General features: G+C 56.5%; 1 protein-coding gene and 1 non-coding gene across 2 annotated transcripts in view; one reads left to right on the plus strand and one right to left on the minus strand.

Moving 5' to 3' along the window:
• Positions 1-4,755: 4,755 nt before the first annotated feature.
• LOC126432090 (atherin-like) lies at positions 4,756-5,259 on the minus strand. The gene has a single exon (XM_050090440.1). The coding sequence runs from the start codon at positions 5,257-5,259 to the stop codon at positions 4,756-4,758; it is 504 nt and encodes a 167-aa protein (XP_049946397.1).
• An 11,887-nt stretch (positions 5,260-17,146) lies between these two features.
• Positions 17,147-17,500, plus strand: part of LOC126432095 (small subunit ribosomal RNA) — a 1,909-nt gene continuing 1,555 nt past the window's right edge. Inside the window, exon 1 of the ribosomal RNA XR_007577875.1 lies at positions 17,147-17,500. This exon is cut by the window's right edge and continues 1,555 nt beyond it. This is a non-coding gene — a ribosomal RNA (small subunit ribosomal RNA).

Here is a 17,500-nt window from a genome sequence, read left to right on the forward strand (position 1 = left end):
AAGTCGGGCCCCTCTTTTAGAGATGCTCGTCGGGGTAACCCAAAAGGACCCGGAGACGCCGTCGGGAGATCGGGGAAGAGTTTTCTTTTCTGCATGAGCGTTCGAGTTCCCTGGAATCCTCTAGCAGGGAGATAGGGTTTGGAACGCGAAGAGCACCGCAGTTGCGGCGGTGTCCCGATCTTCCCCTCGGACCTTGAAAATCCGGGAGAGGGCCACGTGGAGGTGTCGCGCCGGTTCGTACCCATATCCGCAGCAGGTCTCCAAGGTGAAGAGCCTCTAGTCGATAGAATAATGTAGGTAAGGGAAGTCGGCAAATTGGATCCGTAACTTCGGGATAAGGATTGGCTCTGAGGATCGGGGCGTGTCGGGCTTGGTCGGGAAGTGGGTCAGCGCTAACGTGCCGGGCCTGGGCGAGGTGAGTGCCGTAGGGGTGCCGGTAAGTGCGGGCGTTTAGCGCGGGCGTGGTCTGCTCTCGCCGTTGGTCGGCCTCGTGCTGGCCGGCGGTGCAGGATGCGCGCGCCTGCGCGGCGTTCGCGCCCCGGTGCTTCAACCTGCGTGCAGGATCCGAGCTCGGTCCCGTGCCTTGGCCTCCCACGGATCTTCCTTGCTGCGAGGCCGCGTCCGCCTTAGCGTGCTCCTCCGGGGGCGCGCGGGTGCGCGGATTCTCTTCGGCCGCCATTCAACGATCAACTCAGAACTGGCACGGACTGGGGGAATCCGACTGTCTAATTAAAACAAAGCATTGCGATGGCCCTAGCGGGTGTTGACGCAATGTGATTTCTGCCCAGTGCTCTGAATGTCAACGTGAAGAAATTCAAGCAAGCGCGGGTAAACGGCGGGAGTAACTATGACTCTCTCCAAATGCTCACATGATGCGTCATATACGGATCCTCTCGGTCCACTCCTTAGCATCCTAGTGGTGTTGAGTGGGCGATGGTTCGCTTAGCCTCTCGGTGGGAAATCCTAGCTCTGGCCTTCACGTGGCGGGGGTCGTGAGAGGTTCTGAGGAAGGTTATGCCTTGGCATAAGTCTCCCAAAGTTCCTCGACCGACAGAGCAGGGTGTGTTTAGGGTACGGGGGTTGCCTCCCCTCGTGCCTTTGCTCCAGCTGGCCCTACAACAAGAAGTAAACGTGGTACCAGGCCTCCCACTGGAGCGCCTGTGCCAGCTGATGAGCCGCCCAGCCAGCCAACCGATGCGGGTCGAGCGCCGCTCCCCATAGTCTGCCCCGATTGCTCGCGGTCTTTTTCCACCAAGACCGGGCTCGGTGTTCATCGGCGCCATGCTCATCCATCTGCAGTCAACGCGGAGATACAGACGGGGAGGAAGAAGGCCAGGTGGTCTGAAGAAGAACTCTTGCGTTTGGCCCATGCCGAAGCAACCCTGACCATCCACGGTTGCAAGTTCTTTAACCAGGAACTCGCCAAGGCCTTTCCTGCTCGAACGCTGGAGTCCATCAAGTGCCAGCGTAGGACGAAGTCCTATCGGGACATGGTGGCAAGGTTTGTCGCCGAGCTCCCCAGTAGTGCTCATGGTTCTCATGACGCTGCGGCTGAGCCTGGTGACGGATCCCCTGTACCACACGTTCCACCTCAGGGGGATAGCGTTGACCTTGCCATCTGGTCCTTTGTTTCTGAACTCCCTCCATCGGGCCGCCGATTTCGCTCTCTTGACGCTCTTCTGGCTCTTGGTCCTACCACTAGCCGGGACACTATCCGAGCAATGTTGCTACCTGCTTTGGATGAGTTAGGGAGCATGGAACCAGCTGTCCATCAAGCTGCAAACATACGGATTCAACAGCCTCCAGAGCGGAAGCGTGCTCGACGAAGGTGGGAATATGCAGTGGTCCAGCGTGCCTTCAAGAAAAATCCGGCACGTTGTATCAACGGGCTCCTTGAGGGCACTCTTCTGCATCAGCCCCCGTCCATCCCGGGGCTGATTGAGTATTGGACAGACCTCTTTGCCCCACCTCGTGTCAGGTCTCGGCCTCCCCGGGGTGAGGGCCTGTCCGACAGGCTGTTGCCGTTCTCAAAGATGGTACCCTTCCACAAACTATGGGCTCCCATCACTGCGGAAGAAGCGGCTACTGCCCTACCACCTCGAAGCTCCGCTGCAGGCCCAGATGGTCTTACACCGGCCCAATTACGTCGCCTTCCCCGGGAGGTTTTACTTAAAATCCTGAATATCCTTCTCCTTTCCCGTTCCCTTCCATCCCGTCTCCTTCAGGCCAGGACCACCCTGCTCCCCAAGAGGACCGCCGCAGCATCCCCTGCTGACTTCCGTCCGATTACAGTGTGCTCGGTGCTAACCAGAGCCTTCCACAAGGTTCTGGTTGGCCGCCTTATGCGCTTCTGTACTTTGGATGGTCGTCAGCGGGCTTTCATCCCTCAGGATGGGATGCTTCATAACACCTTTATCCTGGATCTGGCGATGACTCAGGCGCGGAGGGCCGCCGGTTCGCTGTACTTGGCGTCCCTGGATGTGTCAAAGGCCTTCGGCTCGCTTGCCCATGGGGCCCTTGGCCCTGTGCTGAGGGCCCATGGCCTGCCGGTCGAGTTCGTTGACTACATCCAGGGGTGCTATGGGGCGGGATCGACGGTTATCTGCGCTGGTGGGAAGTCGTCCGATCTGGTGCGGCCTTCGAGGGGTGTTCGGCAGGGTGACCCTCTGTCCCCCATCCTTTTTAACATGGCAGTAGACATCCTCTTATCCCGTCTCCCTGAGCATGTTGGGGCACGCATTCTCGGACGGCGAGTAAATGCTGCTGCATTCGCCGACGACCTCCTGCTGTTCGCCGAGACTCGTGATGGATTGCAGGAACTTCTTACCATCGCCACGTCGGCCTTGGGTGACCTCGGCCTTGAGGTCAACCCACGAAAGTGCTTCTCTCTCGCCCTGGTGTCATCAGGCCGGGAGAAGAAGACCAAGGTCGACGAGACAGTCATCTTTCGTGCTGGTGTCCAGAACATTCCAGCACTGGCGATGGAAGATACATTTAAGTATTTGGGACTGCAATTCACCACCGGCGGACGAAGTTTGTTCCATCCTCGGCGGGAGGTCGAGAAGCAGCTTGACATCATTAAGCGTGCTCCACTAAAGCCTCAGCAGAGACTGTATTCCCTTCGGTCCGTAATCCTCCCGGGTATTTACCATGGTCTGGCCTTGGGGAGAACTCGTCTGGGGGCCCTCACATCCCTGGATGTCTGTGTGCGGGCAGCTGTTCGAACTTGGCTGCGTCTCCCAGCGGATACACCTGTTGGATACTTCCATGCCCCAATAACTCATGGGGGCCTGGGGGTTCCATCAGCCCGCTGGCTTGGTCCACTTCTTCGAAGGAGGAGGCTGGCGAAGATACAGGGTTTAGGTGTGGCTGTGGACGATTCTTCCCAGGACTTGCTGCGACGTGAAATCTGCCAACTGGACAACGCCTTGCAATGGCGTGGGGACGTGATTAAGTCCAGTTACCAACTGGGCCGGTGTTGGGCCGAGCGCCTCCACTCCTCAGTTGATGGCTCTGCATTACGTAAGTCTGCCCAAACACCCGGGCAGCACTGCTGGGTATCCACCACCCGGCAGTTCGTCACAGGCCGTGATTTTATCTCCTGTCTACGTGCCAGGATTAATGCCTTGCCCACCAAGGCACGACTCCTGCGTGGCAGGGAGGGTGACACCAGGTGTCGTGGTGGCTGCAACGCGACGGAGACGGCTAACCACGTTATCCAGCAATGTTGGAGGAGCGATGGGGCTCGCATTGCCAGACACGACGCAGTGGCGTCTTATCTGGCGCGAGGCCTACGCCAAAGGGGCTTCAGTGTTTTGGAGGAGCCTCACCTTCGTACAACTGAAGGATTAAGAAAGCCGGATATCGTGGCAGCCCGTGAAGGAGCGGCAGTCATCATCGACGCACAGGTGGTCGGTGACACCCTCGACCTCGATCGATGTCATCGTGAAAAGATTGCGGCCTATGACAGGCAGGCTGTCCATGAGGAGGTGCGCAAGCTCTTCCCGGCGGCCCAGGACATCACCACCACGTCGGCGACCATCAACTGGCGTGGGGTCTGGTCCCCAGCTTCTGCCAGAGCACTGCAGGAGGTGGGCGTGGTAAAGGGCCACCTCTCAACCATAGCCACACGAGTTCTTCTGGGCAGCATTATGGCGGCACGGCGTTTCGACACCATGACTGCGCCTCGCCGCCGCACGATGCCCCGCACCGGCGTTGGTTAGGGTGTGTTCAACCCCTTAGCTGCTGCCTGGCTCTCTCAGGCATAATCCCCATCTTTGTCCTAGTTAGTGTGTATACATAAGTGTGTTTTCTTTTTATATATATTTATAGTGTAACACCTTGTACACCCACTGTAAGGGTTTTTCACTTTTGTATTATTCACTGCTTGTGAATAAAGACGGCTATGATAGCCAAATGCCTCGTCATCTAATTAGTGACGCGCATGAATGGATTAACGAGATTCCCGCTGTCCCTATCTACTATCTTACGAAGGCCGTTATGCTGTCTAACCAGTGGTGGAGTCCACCAATACTGGTAGAAGACGGGCGGCTAAATGTCCGATCTCTCAACCTTCCCGTGGTGTAAGATGTGAGTAGCCGGGCAACCGGTGAAACCAATGAGAGAAGGGCGACTCCCGTGCGGGGTGCAGGCGAAGACGCAGAGGGACTGGGCAACCGGCCTCTCCAAGCCGAGTCTCGCACTCCGCTCGCCGTGGGCGCTAAGGTGTCGGACACTTGTGTCTAGTATCCTTGCTCACTGGCGAATGGCACTTGCTCGCTTCTGCGGCGCTTGCTGTGCTCTGGCTCCGGCCGGGGTGCGGCGGGCGCCGCTTTTGCGTTGGCGGCGCTTGCTGTGCTCTTGGCTCCGGCCGGGGTGCGGTGGGCGCCGCTTTTGCTTTGGCGGCGCCTGCTGTGCTCTTGGCCTTGGCCGGGGTGTGGCGGGTGCCGCTTTTGCGTTGGCGGCGCTTGCTGTGCTCTGGCTCCGGCCGGGGCGCGGCGGGCGCCGCTTTGGCTGTGGCGGCGCTTGCTGTGCTCTTGGCTCCGGCCGGGGTGCGGCGGGCGCCGCTTTTGCGTTGGCGGCGTCTGCTGCGCTCTTGGCTCCGGCCGGGGTGCGGTGGGCGCCGCTTTCACGTTGGCGGCGCTTGCCGTGCTCTTGGCCTTGGCCGGGGTGCGGCGGGCGCCGCTTTTGCGTTAGCGGCGCTTGCTGCGCCCCGGCTCCGGCCGGGGTGTGGCGGGCGCCGCTTTCCCGTAAGGACATTTCGTAATGCATCAGCCATGCTGCGTATGTCTCCTGCAGAGGCTGCAAACCTGTCGGGCGCAAGTCTGAATGGTATAGTGTCTCTCTGCGAGGACGTGCCTCCGTCTCTGCCTGTGTGCGCTACGGAGTTTCACGCCTCACCGTCAGGAACGAAGTATTACCGCGCTCGACTTATCGGACGTGGGATGCATCGCTCCAAGACACAAGTGCCACGGGAGTTAACTCCCGACATGGAGGTTGTCACGCCCTTCGTGCGCCTCCACCTACTGCGAGCGCTTGTAGGTGTCGGACTCGTGAGTCTAGTATCCAAGCTCGTACGTAGGATGTGCGCGTGGCAGCGACGCGTGTCGACAGCTGTTGGCACGCGGCAGTTGCCTTATGCGCATGGTGGTGCGTCCTGCGCGGCTCGCTGGTGGTGGGCTCTCGCTGCGGCGCCGGCCTCGCACATGCTCCGCCCGGCAAATGTCGGACGGCGGTGCGGTTGGCCGGGGTAGCTGCGGGGCTCGTCCGCCGGCTGGGCTGCGCACGGGTGCGCTGCCGTGTCGGATGCGCTGCGCTAGGCCGCGTCGGCTGGGCGGTGCGCGCGCTGCTGGCTGGCGCGGGATGGGCGGTCGGTCTCTGACTGGCGGTCTTCTCTCGCGGCCACGCTGGCGGCGGGCGCTGGCCCTGCTGCGCCCGGCTCGGCAGGCCACGTCCGGACAACTAAGCGGCGCCGGCCGGCCATACGCAATGTTGGCTGTGGTTGGCGCAGGCGGTTGGCGCAATAAGCACAGTGGGGAGTTCTGGCGGTCATCGTTCCTGCTGAAACTAAGTCTCTCACTGCAGAGAACCTAATGTGGAAGCAGGCCGATGTCCACGCGCGGGGAAGGGCGCCTGACTGCGAAGCGCTCTCTGGCCTTCAGAGAATGCAACGCGGACGGCGTCTCGGCCTCGATCGGAGGATTCCTTGGTGGACAACTGCGAAGGGGAGACCGGCAACGGTCACCACAACGCGGAAGTCACCAGGAGCTGCCACAGGAGGATGCTCCTGAGTGGTCTAAGACCACGACCACAGGGACGGAGGCTAATGCAGTCGCCGTACGGGCTCGGCAAACCCGGGGTGCCCTAGCCCGGAGCTGGCAAGCGCTACCAGCGACGGCCGTAAACTGAGATACGCACTTCAACGACTGCTGTGAGGCGCGCAGTGGAACGTCGTGCGTGTTTTGGACCGGTGTCTTGGCTTAACCGCCTGGGCAAGAGAAGGACAATCTCTATAATCACCCCTCACCCTCTGCGTTAGCTGGCGGCTATGGGGCGCAAGGCTGTTGAGTTGTGAACAGTCATGAGTCAGCCACCTCAGAGGACCGGCCGACCCTCTGTTGTATAAGGCTTACCCAGGTGTGCGGGGCGACGCCTGGATGGACAACATAGATCCCTAGCTGTTCGTGGGAACCACATGGACTCTCTCAAACAACCTTGTCCCGACGGAACTGGTGGGCCGTCGCGGAGTCAACACACCAACCATTCGGGGAGCGAGTCGGACACCTCGTGTACTGACGAACTCCCAAAACAAGGGCAGTCGGAGGTCCCTAGACCACAAGACCATGACCCCGCGCTTAGTGCGCCAGAATTGGAGTTCCGGACACCCCGTGTGCGGAGCGCTAAGACTGCCGCTAGCGAGACGCTGTCACGGACGCTTGCTGACACGAGTGAAAGTGACAGTGAGAAAGACCGCAAGGCAAAGCTGAGGAAGCAGAGGAAACACCTGCGAAAAGTGCTTCGGCAAAGATCGCAGAGTGCTGACGCTGCAACCGAGCTAATGCCGCCACCCCGCCAGCCGGCGCCAAGAACGGCGCCCAAGGAGGGAGATAAGCCGGAACCGGCGCAGGTAGCCGGGCGCGAGCCCAGCGGCCCAGTCGGGGATGGCGATACGGGGAAGTCCGAACCGAAGGCGAAGACGAAGGCCTCGCGGCCGACGACGCCGCCGGCGGGAAAGACTGCGGGCGGGCCAAAGCTGGCGCAGGTAGCTGGGCAGAAGCCCGGCGGCCCAGTCGGTGCTGGCACGTCCACCCAGACTCGCCCGGCGGGAGAGACGGAGGCCACACGGCCGAAGACTCAACCGCCGGAAACGGTGAAAAGTGCGCGGAAACTGGCGCAGGTAGCCGGGCAGCAGCCCAGCGGCCCAGTCAGTGAAAGTGCCTGCAGTAGCCGCGCCTCTACGCCAATGTCGGGAACCGAAGGGCGCAAGCCCGGGACTCGACAGAAGAAGAGGCGGAAGAAGAACAAGCAGCCGGACTCGGCGCAGGTAGCCGGGCAAGAGCCCAGCGGCCCAGTCGAGGACGGCAAGTCCCCATACAAGGCAAGCCCCAGCGATCTTGCGACCATACAGCTTATCGCGACGCGGCTCGAGGACGTCCTTGAACTCGTAGACGACTCTCTAAAACCGGGGCAACTGGTGGAGGAGAAAAATCTAAGTGACCTCAAGAGACAACTGAGAGCAAAGTTGTTTGACTGGGCTATGGCGCAGTCGGCCCTCACAGGAAGGGTGGACGCCTTGGAGGAGGAGCTGGCGAGGACGAAAGCGGTGCCCCCGGCGCCGCCAAAGACCTTTGCACAAGTTGCCGCCGCTCTACCCTCGACAGAACGGAAAACGCAGGCGATGATAACAAGAGCCCAGACTGAGAAGGCTACGCTCTTCATCAAGTCAAAGGCAAACGAAAGCGGAGCAGAAGTGAGAAAAAAGTTCACCTCCCTGGTCAAGCCAGAAGTGGATGGTGTGAAGTTCTCACGGGTCACCACAAACGGCCCGACGCTCATCGTTGACGTGGCGTCTGAGACTGATCGTCAAAAACTTCTCGCTAATAACAAACTGACAGAAGCTTTGAAATGCGAACTGCCGAAGAAGCTCAATCCGCAGATAATCATATATCATGTACCTTGCGTCATGAAGAATGAAACTGTGGTTGAGCTAACTAGAAAGCAAAACGACCTTGGGGGACTTTCGGAAACACAATTCCGCCAGGAGTTTAAGCCGAAGTTCCGGACTGGACCAAAGGGCAAACAAACATCACATCTCGTGGTGGAAGTAAGCCCCAAACTCAGAGTTGCCATTCTTAGGCAGAAAAGACTGTACATGGGCTTCGAGTCCATGCCAGTTGATGACTACCTAGACTTGGCTGTCTGCACGCGGTGCCAAGATGTAAACCACTCGGCAAGGTTCTGCAAGCAGGACCCGAGTATAATAACATGCGGGCACTGTGGCGAAAACGGCCACATGAGGAAGGATTGTCGAAAAGCGGGGAACCAACCGGTCTGCATTCCGTGCAAAAAGCGAAATCGCAATTGCGTAACGCCAGGAAAAGAGTGTGAATTTTACAAAATCCTCACACAACGTAAAATCCAGCGGACAGACTATGGGAGACAAGACCTCTCGTCAACCGTCTCCTTACCGGCTGCCGCCTCACCTGTTGCCGACCGGACTGTGAAACATCACAATGCCCGTGTCGGTTAAAATAGGACAGCTGAACTGCGCGCGATCGCAAGCGGTGATGCGCGAGGTGCGACGCCGAGCGGAGGAGGAGTCTTTAGACATTTTATGTCTACAGGAGCCATACTCTAAAGACGGAAAGATCCTGTATATGCCGAATACAGCTCAGATCCTGGCAGGGGGAGAGCACCCTATGGCAGCAATCGTTGTGCTAAATCGATCTCTGAGAGCAGTGAAAGTGGCGCACATTAGCAACAGATGCATGGTGTTAGCCGAAATAAACACTGGCGATTTCACCTTTTTCGTGCTGAACATGTACTTTCAGTACAGGCATAGAGAAAGGCCGTATATTGACCAGTTAAAAGAGGCGGTTGGGTTCTATCGCAATGACTTGCTCATTTGCACAATGGACGCAAACGCCATGTCACCCCTATGGCACAGTGACATCACGCCTCTCGGCGCGCGACGCGCCGCTAGGCGAGGTGAGAGACTCGCTGAAGCAATTCTCGAGCTCGGACTAGAAGTGTTGAACCGACCAAACTTCCCACCAACTTTTGAAGGTCGCCGGGGAGCGACCTCAAACATAGATGTGACACTCAAGAGTGCACACGTACATCTCCGGGCGGAGAATTGGAAGGTATGGCGGGGAACGACACTAAGTGATCACAATCTGATCACTTTCACTGTAGCCTATGATGGGGAGCCTCCTCCACAAGACCAGGTGAACGGCATCGTCAAGTACAACTGGCGCAAGGCTGATTGGGATCGACTAAGAGGAAATCTAGTGATACCGAATTGGCCAATGGATCGCGTTGTGGACGTGGATAAAGCTGCAGAGGATCTGACGAGGGCTATACAGACAGCAGCAACGGGCGCAGTCCCGTTAGCCCATACAGGGAAAACGCCTAAAGCGCCTTGGAACCCTGAGCTGCAACGTCTCCGACGCGAATGCAGAAGGGCGCGGCGGCAATACCAGCGCAGCATAGGCGATCACATGCGTGAGGCCACGCTTGCGCGGTACAGGCGGGCCAAGGCGGTGTTTAAGCGGACGCTGCACACGGTACGGATTGAGAGTTGGCAGTCTTTCGTTCGTGACAGTCTGGCGGCTGACCCCTGGGGAACGCCGTACAGAATTGCCGCATCGAAAGTTCGGTCACCGACGGTCCTGTCAACCCTAAGGAAGAATGATGGCAGCCACACCAGGGACTGGCAGGAGTCAGCCGAGCTACTTATGAGCACCTTGTTGCCAGATGATAGTAGCGAAGATGAGAATGAGGAACAGGGGAATATGAGGAGACAACTCAATGAGGCGTATGCCAATGAGACGCCAGTTGCTCCATTCACTGAACGTGAAGTTACCATAGCCATTCTCGAATTGCGCCGAAAGAAGGCGACGGGACAAGATGGTCTCGCTGCAGAGGCTCTTCAAGCCTTATGCGCGGAGATCTGCCCTTACCTGACAAACCTCTACAACGAGTGTTTGCGACAGGGACGGGTACCAGAGTCGTGGAAGACTGCTGAAGTGGTTATACTGCGAAAGGGTGATGACAAGGATCCAGAAGTGCCGAAATCGTACCGACCAATCTGTCTCTTGAACTCCATGGCCAAGCTCCAGGAGAAGCTCCTATGCCTCCGGCTAGAGCAACACCGGGAGCTTAGGGGACGAAGTCCCGACCAGTACGGATTCAGGAGGGGCCTGTGTACAGAAGATGCTATAAACAAGGCAATGTCGCTAGTGGACACATCTACCGCTAAGTACGTTGCGGGGATAATGGTCGACATCGCCGGGGCTTTCGATAACCTATGGTGGCCGGCTCTGTTCGACAGCCTAAGGAAGTTGGAATGTCCTGGGCCCCTGTACCGGTGCCTGCTTGACTACTGCCGACACCGGCGGGCGGTCTTGCGGTGCCCGGGGCGGGCGGTTGAGAAGTTGATCACTAAGGGATGCCCACAGGGCTCAGTCTGCGGTCCCATATTCTGGGACGTGGGTTTGGAACCTGTGCTGGAGGAACTTGGGGAACTGCGACAAGTGCGAGGCGTGGTGGCGTACGCTGATGACATTCTTCTAGTGATAGAAGGTGATTCTCGGGCAATACTAGAAGCAAACTGCAATGCAGCGTTAAATGCACTACAGGAGTGGTGCCAGAGGGTGAAGCTGAAGCTGTCTGCAGAGAAGACTGTGTATGTCATGCTGCGCGGCCGATTGGCGCGTGATCCCTTGCTCCGAATAGCTGGAGGAGCCAACAATGGAGCAATCAGGCGAACTTACATGACAAGGTACCTGGGGATTCACCTTGACGAGTCCAGGCTGTTCACGGCGCACATCGAGTTCGTATGTCGCAAAGGCCAAGCCCTATTCCACAAAATAGCCAGCATTGCAAACAGGCAATACCACCTGCCACTGCATACACTAAGGCTGTATCACTCGAGCATTCTGGTAGCCATCACGGCTTACGGATCGAGTGTTTGGGCTCATAGATTGAGAAAGAGAAAACCTGCGGCGGCGGTGAGGAGGCTACAGCGCCAAGCGCTGGTGCGCCTCACCGGAGCATACAGCACGACATCCGCTGATGCGTTACTTGTCATCACGGCAATCCCCCCACTTGACCTACTGGTCAGGGAAAGGGGTGCGCTGTATTGGCTCCGGAAGGGCAATCCGGAAGGGGTCAACAACATCTTAGGCCGACCGGCAGACAGCGTTGCTGAAGTCCGGAACTGGCTCCTTGATGAGTGGCAGCAGAGGTGGGACGCGCTCCGCACCAGCAGGCGCGTGCACCGCATATTCCCCAACGTGAGAGAGCGGATGAGACTCCGGTTTCTGAAACCCTCACGGGGACTGGTGCACTTCTTGACGGGACATGGCCCATTTTCCACCTACTTGTGCAGGACTGGCAAGAGAGAAACAACGGACTGTGACTGCGGCGAGGAAGGATCCCCGGAGCACGCTCTGTGGGACTGCCCACATTTCGCTGATGCACGGGATGGCAGACTGCCCCCTAACAGAGATGTTCGAGCGCTTCTTCGGAGCAGAGAGCACTGGGGAGCGCTCAACAATCTTGCCTCTGCAATAGCTGCTTTGGCTCTAGAACGATACTTGCAAACGAGAGCTCTGGAACTCGTAAGGGAAAGAGCAGGAATGCTCCGAGACCCCGACACGACACCAGAGGCAAGCAGTAATGATACTGACACCGACTCATGGGTCGGGGACGACTAAAAGGCGACTGACTCTAGGCCAAGAACCCGGAACATTCCGGGCTCGACGATGGGCAAGGCCTGGCTAGCCCGAGCCGAGTGCTGTGGACCCTGCTAATCACAGGGGAAACGTGCGCCGGCTGATGCCCATTGTAAGCGGATGCTACGGCGGCACCACCTCCACGCGGTTCCCCGTGGGCACTGGGCGGCAGGCCGCGAGACCTGACGCCCGGTGGCAAAGAGTGCTCCTCTGAGGATATAGAGGGTCCGTACCCCCGCACAATGGTGACGGTGTGGGGGTAGTTTTTCCAAAGACCGTTTCCTGCGGTGGCAACGCTGGGGTAGAGTCGATACTCGTCCTTTGGTGGAAGGCAAACATTCTGCTGTACATCAGTACTTTACTAATGGTTCAGTTGTCTCACGGCACTGTTTAGTAAATGATACAGGGCCACATAGATAGATGATATATGCGAATGTCCCTATTCATGAGCTGCGAGCTGTACCACGTACAAGCTACAGACGCGATCGCATTGCTCACTGTACGGATTCTCATGCTGAGCCATCAGCTAGGAAGCGCCCCATCCATGTCGGCACCCGTGGGCGTTGCACTCGCAGTCGCAAAAAACGCTGGGCAAATATATATCTCGGAAGAGTAACGACAGTCCGAGCCTCCTGGCGTTGCACTCGCAGCCGCAAAAAAACGCTGGGCACATATATGTCTCGGAAGAGTAACGACAGTCCGAGTCTCCTGCGTGGGAAGAGTCTTTCTAGGCCCTGACCCACGGGAAGGGTGTAGCTTCCCCCATCCCGGACATTTGACGTCGTCACACTACCGGTATTGACTAATAGACTGATTGCTGATAATCATTAGCCATACACTGGGGGAAACGGCCGACAGGGGCGGCAACATAGTGGAGCCGCAGTGTCACTAATGTACAGAGATAGAACAGTTTCGACTGGAACTAGAGTAACCGTATACACGGCACTGATTAGTAATAGATGCAGAGCCATCAGAATACAGATAATATATACAACCGTCCCTATACATGCTGAAAGACTCTGCACACAATGAGAACCACACGTCAGCCAGACACTCTTATCACACACTACTCTCTTATCACACACAATATCTAACCACCAGCATGGAAGAACATCCAGTGCATCCTCTCCGCCACATGACACAATCCACACTATCATTACCAGACCGGGAGGTCCACCCAGAAAACACAATATCCCACCCTTCCGACATCCGCACATTGCTCAGCTAAGCCACGAACACCCACACATGTCCTACACAGTGGTGCACCCAACATCACAATACTGCCTCCTGTCACAGCACACAAACAATGGCAGGAATGAAAGACACAGATCTGCCACAACCATGGAATCGGAGCGCCGCCTGTCATGAGCCAAAAGTGCATCCTGACGTGACAAATCGGATAATACCGCAGGCATCCAATTACGATAATCACTATCAACGAACCTGCCGCCCCCCCCCCCAATACACCTTTCCCTACAACAATGTGTATCTGAACCTACGCTATATCGTACCTTAACCTAACCTATATCGTACCTTAACCTAACCTATATCGTACCTTAACCTAACCTATATCGTACCTTAACCTAACCTATATCGTACCTTAACCTAACCTATATCGTACCTTAACCTAACCTATATCGTACCTTAACCTAACCTATATCGTACCTTAACCTAACCTATATCGTGCCTTAACCTAACCTATATCGTGCCTTAACCTAACCTATATCGTGCCTTAACCTAACCTATATCGTGCCTTAACCTAACCTATATCGTGCCTTAACCTAACCTATATCGTGCCTTAACCTAACCTATATCGTGCCTTAACCTAACCTAATTTGTGCCTTAACCTAACCTAATTTGTGCCTTAACCTAACCTAATTTGTGCCTTAACCTAACCTAATTTGTGCCTTAACCTAACCTAATTTGTGCCTTAACCTAACCTAATTTGTGCCTTAACCTAACCTAATTTGTGCCGTAACCTAACCTAATTTGTGCCGTAACGTAACCCATGTTGTGCCGTAACGTAACCCATGTTGTGCCGTAACGTAACCCATGTTGTGCCGTAACGTAACCCATGTTGTGCCGTAACGTAACCCATGTTGTGCCGTAACGTAACCCATGTTGTGCCTTAACCTAACCCATGTTGTGCCTTAACCTAACCCATGTTGTGCCTTAACCTAACCCATGTTGTGCCTTAACCTAACCCATGTTGTGCCTTAACCTAACCCATGTTGTGCCTTAACCTAACCCACGTTGTGCCTTAACCTAACCTACGTTGTGCCTTAACCTAACCCATGTTGTGCCTTAACCTAACCCATGTTGTGCCTTAACCTAACCCATGTTGTGCCTTAACCTAACCCATGGTGTGCCTTAACCTAACCCATGTTGTGCCTTAACCTAACCCACGTTGTGCCTTAACCTAACCCACGTTGTGCCTTAACCTAACCCACGTTGTGCCTTAACCTAACCCACGTTGTGCCTTAACCTAACCCACGTTGTGCCTTAACCTAACCTACGTTGTGCCTTAACCTAACCCATGTTGTGCCTTAACCTAACCCATGTTGTGCCTTAACCTAACCCATGTTGTGCCTTAACCTAACCCATGTTGTGCCTTAACCTAACCCATGTTGTGCCTTAACCTAACCCATGGTGTGCCTTAACCTAACCCATGGTGTGCCTTAACCTAACCCATGTTGTGCCTTAACCTAACCCATGTTGTGCCTTAACCTAACCCATGTTGTGCCTTAACCTAACCCATGTTGTGCCTTAACCTAACCCATGTTGTGCCTTAACCTAACCCATGTTGTGCCTTAACCTAACCCATGTTGTGCCTTAACCTAACCCATGTTGTGCCTTAACCTAACCCATGTTGTGCCTTAACCTAACCCATGTTGTGCCTTAACCTAACCCATGTTGTGCCTTAACCTAACCCATGTTGTGCCTTAACCTAACCCATGTTGTGCCTTAACCTAACCCATGTTGTGCCTTAACCTAACCCATGTTGTGCCTTAACCTAACCCATGTTGTGCCTTAACCTAACCCATGTTGTGCCTTAACCTAACCCATGTTGTGCCTTAACCTAACCCATGTTGTGCCTTAACCTAACCCATGTTGTGCCTTAACCTAACCCATGTTGTGCCTTAACCTAACCCATGTTGTGCCTTAACCTAACCCATGTTGTGCCTTAACCTAACCCATGTTGTGCCTTAACCTAACCCATGTTGTGCCTTAACGTAACCCATGTTGTGCCTTAACGTAACCCATGTTGTGCCTTAACGTAACCCATGTTGTGCCTTAACCTAACCTATAATGTGCCTTAACCTAACCTAAAGTGCGCCGTAACCTAAACTATATTGCGCCTTAACCTGACGCACGTTGTCGCTGAACCTGCTCTGTAATTGTTATGCAACCCGTTAAAGTAGTGTAGTGTTGCCTAACCGCAACCCTCGCAATATAGTTCGCTACTCGCACTGCCCGGTCCCCTGTGTATCGCGTCATGTTAAACACCTTGCAGGTGTTGCTGACTTTCCACATGCTCCTGCTATACACTGTAGTGTGGATAGCAGCAGGACGTACATGCCCCCCCCCCTTCCCCCCTGCCTTCGCAAGCTGGTCGGTGAGAAGTTTGCATGTTCAATGCCCTTCGCATGCCGACGTACTCAGCCTACGTTGTGGTACGGCCTGTCACCTGTCCGCCGATGTACGCAAAACCCACAAACTGTACTGCACATTGCTCCGTATGTACTGAATGATACATCGTGGCCCATGTGACCGTATGACGACAGCGCCTAGCAACGGCGGACCATACAGTCCAAATATTGTGCACGCAGCTACGTGTCGTCTCCCTATAAGAGCTGGATTGCAGTGTGGTACGCCATACAGACGTGTGGGAGGAACGGACGCCCTGGATGGCGATCAGCATGAGCAGTCTGTTGATGTAGTGGAGCGTGTATTCGGACGTAGTCGTCTCTTCTCACACACCGTGATAGCATGTTGCACCGCGTTCCACATCTGCGACATGCTGCAGAGGCGGGCTGACAGTCGTTCGCGCAATGGACACCGCATACGTACGGGGTCTACCTTCCACGTGTTCTCTAGGCGTGCACATGTTGTTGCGTCTATGTGGGCAGACGTAGTGTGTTGTGACACCTGACACAGGCATGCAATACTCGTTGCAAATGGCGATGGACGTGTACGTTTGCTGGTGACGTTACGCAAATGAACAACCGGTAACCCGTTGTGGTGCGGTTGTTCTCGCTAGAGGTGAATCAGTGTTGGCGACGATCGGTCGAGCTATTAACCGGTTGTTTCAGGGATACCCACCATGCCCACGAACGTGAAAGGGGACCCACCATGCCCACGAACGTGAAAGGGGATCTGGGTGTGAGGCGATACGCGGCGGTGGCTGGGTGGGACCGTCCCCGGCCGGTGAGGGGGGGCCGCCCGGCGTGCTGGCAGCGCGGTGCGTGGGCGCACGCGCTACAGCCGGCTGGTGGGGGCGGCCGGTGGCAGGCGCGCCGGCCGACGGACGCGGCAGGCGGCGCAGCTGCGCGCCGGCGCCCCCTGCTCGCGGCGCCTTGCGGCCAAAGTAGGTCCTCGCGGGCCCGGTGCGAAGCGCGGTGGCCATCTGCAGTGTGCTGGTCCGATTGAGGACTTTGTGCGCTGAGGATGCGCCGCCGCCCGGCGCTCGGCGCCGCGACGCCGTCTGCTGCTCGGTCGCCCCAGCGGTTCTCGCAGGTGGTTTGTATCGCAGCTGTGCGGACGTGTTGGCGCGTGCGCTGTGCTGGGAGAGTTCGCTTCGGCACCCAAGTAGGGCTTTTGTCCTTCTGTGGCGCTGGCGTTGGAGCTGCCGGTCACCGTAGGTGGCGCGTGTTGTCTCCCGCCGGCAATGCCACGACAGCACGCTCCCGGGCCTCTGTCGGCAGCGGCAAGCTCAGTTGGGAGCACGGGTGGTCGCACCTAAAGCGTCTACTCGCCTAACTCCGGGCGATTGCGCCTCTCTCGAACCCGACCAAGTACTTAGGACGGCGCTGCGCGCCGCCGGGACCTGAGAGGGTTTCGAGGTGTGTTGTGCAGGGGAGCTCAGCCTCCTCCTGTTTGCAGAATAATTGAGCGGACGCTTGCGTGTTCGCGCGGGCCCCCGGGACACACTCCCGGGCGGCCGGCTGCTCAGCTCTAGTTGACGCAGCTCCCTGGTTGATCCTGCCAGTAGTCATATGCTTGTCTCAAAGATTAAGCCATGCATGTCTCAGTACAAGCCGCATTAAGGTGAAACCGCGAATGGCTCATTAAATCAGTTATGGTTCCTTAGATCGTACCCACGTTACTTGGATAACTGTGGTAATTCTAGAGCTAATACATGCAAACAGAGTCCCGACCAGAGATGGAAGGGACGCTTTTATTAGATCAAAACCAATCGGTCGGCTCGTCCGGTCCGTTTGCCTTGGTGACTCTGAATAACTTAGGGCTGATCGCACGGTCCTCGTACCGGCGACGCATCTTTCAAATGTCTGCCTTATCAACTGTCGATGGTAGGTTCTGCG

The sequence above is a fragment of the Schistocerca serialis genome, unplaced genomic scaffold (assembly GCF_023864345.2).
Source record: "Schistocerca serialis cubense isolate TAMUIC-IGC-003099 unplaced genomic scaffold, iqSchSeri2.2 HiC_scaffold_1122, whole genome shotgun sequence".
Taxonomy (NCBI): domain Eukaryota; kingdom Metazoa; phylum Arthropoda; class Insecta; order Orthoptera; family Acrididae; genus Schistocerca; species Schistocerca serialis.